Source organism: Bison bison, unplaced genomic scaffold (genome assembly GCF_000754665.1).
Source record: "Bison bison bison isolate TAMUID 2011002044 unplaced genomic scaffold, Bison_UMD1.0 scf7180017864373, whole genome shotgun sequence".
Classification (NCBI taxonomy): Eukaryota; Metazoa; Chordata; class Mammalia; order Artiodactyla; family Bovidae; genus Bison; species Bison bison.
This window is the reverse complement of record NW_011494945.1, coordinates 5,420,611-5,425,589: the sequence shown is the minus strand read 5'-3', so window position 1 is coordinate 5,425,589 and position 4,979 is coordinate 5,420,611. Positions and strand designations below refer to the sequence as shown.

The 4,979-nt window shown below is 41.4% G+C and overlaps 2 protein-coding genes across 2 annotated transcripts in view; one reads left to right on the top strand and one right to left on the bottom strand.

Annotated features, from left to right (window-relative positions):
* Positions 1–4,979, bottom strand: part of METTL24 (methyltransferase like 24) — a 96,572-nt gene that overhangs the window by 42,346 nt on the left and 49,247 nt on the right. The gene's annotated exons all lie outside the window — the stretch shown is intronic.
* LOC105000655 (cAMP-regulated phosphoprotein 19) lies at positions 4,478–4,849 on the top strand. Its single transcript, XM_010856618.1, has one exon. The coding sequence runs from the start codon at positions 4,491–4,493 to the stop codon at positions 4,827–4,829; it is 339 nt and encodes a 112-aa protein (XP_010854920.1). The 5' UTR covers positions 4,478–4,490; the 3' UTR covers positions 4,830–4,849.

Sequence of the window (4,979 nt, the reverse complement as noted above, 5' to 3'; positions counted from 1 at the left end):
CTTTATTTTTCTGGGCTCCAAAATCACTACAGATGGTGACTGCAGCCATGAAATTAAAAGACGCTTACTCCTTGGAAGGAAAGTTATGACCAACCTAGATAGCATATTCAAAAGCAGAGACATTACTTTGCCAACAAAGTTTCATCTAGTCTAGGCTATGGTTTTTCCTGTGGTCATGTATGGATGTGAGAGTTGGACTGTGAAGGAGGCTGAGCGCCGAAGAATTGATGCTTTTGAACTGTGGTGTTGGAGAAGACTCTTGAGAGTCCCTTGGACTGCAAGGAGATCCAACCAGTCCATTCTGAAGCAGATCAGCCCTGGGATTTCTTTGGAAGGAATGATGCTAAAGCTGAAACTCCAGTCGTTTGGCCACCTCATGTGAAGAGTTGACTCATTGGAAAAGACTCTGATGCTGGGAGGGATTGGGGGCAGGAGGAGAAGGGGACACCAGAGGATGAGATGGCTGGATGGCATCACTGACTCGATGGATGTGGGTGAACTCCGGGAGTTGGTGATGGACAGGGAGGCCTGGCGTGCTGTGATTCATGGGGTTGCAAAGAGTCGGACACGACTGAGAGACTGATCTGATCTGTGTGTTCTTGCCACCTCTTCTTAATATCTTAAGCTTCTGTTAGGTCCATACCATTTCTGTCCTTTATTGAGCCCATCTTTTAATGAAATGTTCCCTTGGTATTTCTAATTTTCTTGAAGAGATCTCTAGTCTTTCCCATTCTGTTGTTTTCCTCTATTTCTTTGCACTGATCACTGAGGAAGGCCTTCTTATCTCTCCTTGCTATTTTTTGGAACTCTGAATTCAAATGGGTATATCTTTCCTTTTCTCCTTTGCCTTTAGCATCTCTTCTTTTCTCAGCTATTTGTAAGACCTCTTCAGACAACCATTTAGTCTTTTTGCATTTCTTTTTCATGGGGATGGTCTTGATCACTGCCTCATGTACAATATCATAAACCTCCGTCCATAGTTCTTCAGGCACTCTGTCTGTCAGATCTAATCCCTTGAATCTATTTGTCACTTCCACTGTATAATCATAAGGGATTCAATTTAGGTCATACCTGAATGGTCTAGTGGTTTTCCCTACTTTCTTCCATTTAAGCCTGAATTTGGCAATAAGGAGCTCATGATCTGAGCCACCATCAGCTCCTGGTCTTGTTTTTGTTGACTGTATAGAGCTTCTCCATCTTTAGCTGCAAAGAATATAATCAATCTGATTTTGGTGTTGACCGTCTGGTGATGTCCATGTGTGGAGTCTTCTCTGGTTTTGTTGAAAGAGGGTATTTGCTATGACCAGTGCGTTCTCTTGGCAAAACTCTGCTAGACTTTGCTCTGCTTCATTTTGTACTCCAAGGACAATTTTGCCTGTTATTCCAGGTACCTCTTAACTTTCTACTTTTGCATTCCAGTCCCTTATGATGAAAAGGACATCCTTTTTGTGTGTTAGTTCTAGAAGGTCTTGTAGGTCTTCATAGAACTGTTAACCTTCAACTTCTTCAGTATTACTGGTTAGGGCTTAGACTTGGATTACTGTGATACTGAATGGTTTGCCTTGGAAACAAACAGAGATCATTCTGTCTTTTTTGAGATTGCACCCATGTACTGCATTTCGGACTTTTGTTGACTGTGAGGGCTACTCCATTTCTTCTAAGGGATTCTTGCCCACAGTCATAGATATAATGGTCATCTGAGTTAAATTTGCCTGTTCCAGTCCATTTTAATTCACTGATTCCTAAAATGTCAATGTTCACTCTTACCATCTCCTGTTTGACCACTTCCAATTTACCTTGATTCATGGACCTAACATTCCAGGTTCCTATGCACTGTTGTTCTTTACAGCATCAGACTTTATTTCTATCACCAGTCACATCCACAACTGGGTGTTGTTTCTGCTTTGGCTCTGTCTCTTCATTCTTTCTGGAGTTATTTCTCCACTCTTCTCCAATAGCATATTGGGCCCCTACCGACCTGGGAGTTCATCTTTCAGAGTCATATCTTTTTGCATTTTCATACTGTTCATGGGGTTCTCAAGGCAAGAATCGTGAAGTGGTTTGCCATTCCCTTCTCCAGTGGACCACGTTTTGTCAGAACTCTCCACCATGACCTGTCCATCTTGGGTGGCCCTACACAGCATGGCTCATAGTTTGATTGAGTTAGACAAGGCTATGGTCCATGTGATCAGTTTGATTAGTTTTCTGTGATGGGCTTTTCATTCTGTCTGCTCTCTGATGGAAAAGGATAAGAGGCTTATGGAAGCTTCCTGATGGGAGAGACTGACTGTGGGGAAAACTTGTTCAGATCTTGTTCTAATGGGTGGGGCCATGCTCAGTAAATCTTTAATCCAACTTTCTGTTGATGGGTGGGGCTGTGTTCCCTGCCTGTTGAATATACCAAATGATCTATGCTATAATACTCCATTCTAAGTACTTGAATATTGGCCTAAAATAATTCAAATCAATTCTACCCAATAACTATTTAAAAAACAGCTCCTAAAAAACTGTTAATTGCTTAGTCATGTCTGACTCTTTGCAGCCCTATGGACTGTAGCCAGCCATGCTCCTCTGCAGGCAAGAATACTTGAATGGGTTGCTATTTCCTTCTCTTTTCGACTCAGGGATCAAACTCAGATCTCCTGCATTGCAGGCAGATTCTTTACAGTCTGAGCCACTAGGGAAGCAATTCCAATCTATTCAACCCAGTAACTATTTAATAAACAGCCCCTATCTGGGGATCAACTGCCCAGACACTGTGTGCTAAGTTCTTCATAGATCTTCTGTCATTAATACGAACAATCTCACATAAAAGGTACTATCATCCTCGTTTTACAGAAAAATAAAACATGGCTCAGAGGGCTTAATTTGCTTGTGTCTTTCACACAACCAATAAGAGAAAAGGCTGGTATCAAGGTCTTTTGGGCTTGAGAGCCAGTGACCCCTCCCCACAGGGCAACATGGCCCAAACTCCCACCTACCCTCAAACAGCATTCAGAAAATGTCATCAATGTTGTTTTCCATGTAAATACTGTGATCAGAGCAACTGGCAGAACACCCCTGGATATCTAACTGGATCTCTCTAGTACATCAGAATGATGCCATAGCAAACAATAAAACCAATACAAAGTTTCTAAGGAAAGAGCTGTGCCAAAGACTTTTGGCAGCCAGCTTCTTTCTCTTCCTCAATTGCTAGCAAAATTAAAAACTGGACAGAATATTAACCATGTCTTTCATTGGTTTAGGGATAAGATAAACAGATTCCATCTGTAAAACCAAAAACCAGAAGTTTATCTCCAAATATAAATGCCTATATAATCTTAAATATCTGAAATCTCCTTGAAAAATCTCAAGAATGAAATTTCAATTCAAAATATCTATAAATAGCACAAAATTGAGCAAAATGTTAGTGGAATGAGAAAATGAGTGAGAGGCCCTCTTGCTATCTTTATAGAATAAAATTCTTTAGGGAATAGAGGCAGTGTTCTAAGAATAGAAAGAACATTTCTCCCTGAATACCCCATGACTCCCAAACACCACTACATTTTCATCTGACATCCTCAGGCAGCTTTCTTTTTCTCTCCCAAAGAAAAGGCAGGGACATATCTGGTGGCAACATCTCAACATCTCTGAATATTAGACGATGCATAGAATAAGAAAAAGAACATTACTGGGGAAATGTTTTCCATAATCTCACCAAAGAGCAGTAGAGGCAGCCAAGAAAAAGCTAGTAATCTGTTAACAAATGCTCTCCCTGACCTCCATTCCCATTCCCATAGAACAGAGGGCAGCTGAATAGCAGGAAGGAAACAAAGGAAAAGGGCCTAATCATCAATGGTCTCCAGGGCCTACTCTCCCACCCACTAACCACTTACGGAGTTCCCACTATAGACAATATGTGTGTGTACGCATGCACACTTGCTAAGTTGCTTCAGTCACGTCTGACTCTGTGAGACCCTATGGACTGTAGCCCACCAGGCTCCTCTGTCCATGGGATTCTCCAAGCAAGAATACTAGAATGGGTTGCCATGCCCTGCTCCACCTGTAGGCATCAGGAATACAAAAATAAATGGCATATTAGATTGGATTTCTCTATTAAACACTCCCCATAGAACACTGCACTTCTTTATAGCACTCATTACAGGATATTTCTGTCTTTTTAGACATGTGTTAAATCTTAAGATACTTGTTCATGGAAATGTAAAATGGTGCAGCCACTATGAAAAACTGTATGGCAGTTTCTCAAAAAAATTTAAAAATAGAATTACCACAGGATCCAGCAATTCCATTTCTGGGTCTAAGCCAAAAGAACTAGAGACGGGATTTTGAAAAGATATTTGCACACTCACTGTGAGCATTCTCACAATAGGCAAGAGGTGAAATAAACCCAGTTGTCCACTGACAGATAAAGGGACAAATAAAATTGTGTATATACATACAAAGGATTATGCAGCTTTAAAAAGAAAGGATTGGGAGTAAGAGGGAGCAGTATGTCTGCGGAAGTCCCCGAGGCAGCGTCCGCGGAGGAGCAGAAGGAAATGGAAGATAAAGTGACTAGTCCAGAGAAAGCTGAAGAAGCAAAATTAAAAGCAAGGTATCCTCATCTGGGACAAAAGCCTGGAGGTTCCGATTTTTTAAGGAAACGATTGCAGAAAGGGCAAAAATATTTTGATTCTGGGGATTACAACATGGCTAAAGCAAAAATGAAGAACAAGCAACTTCCTACTGCAACCCCGGATAAGACAGAGGTCACTGGTGACCACATTCCCACTCCACAGGACCTTCCTCAACGGAAACCATCTCTTGTTGCTAGCAAACTGGCTGGCTGATTAAAAAGAGCTGAACTGCATGAATCTTCTAATGCCCATTATTTCTCCTTAATATGTTACTCCTCTGCTTTTTATTTCCTTTTACTCCCTGTGTCATTTGAGAGTGATGGCTTTGCAGGTAGCGGTAGTGTGTGCTGCTATTTTAAGGGA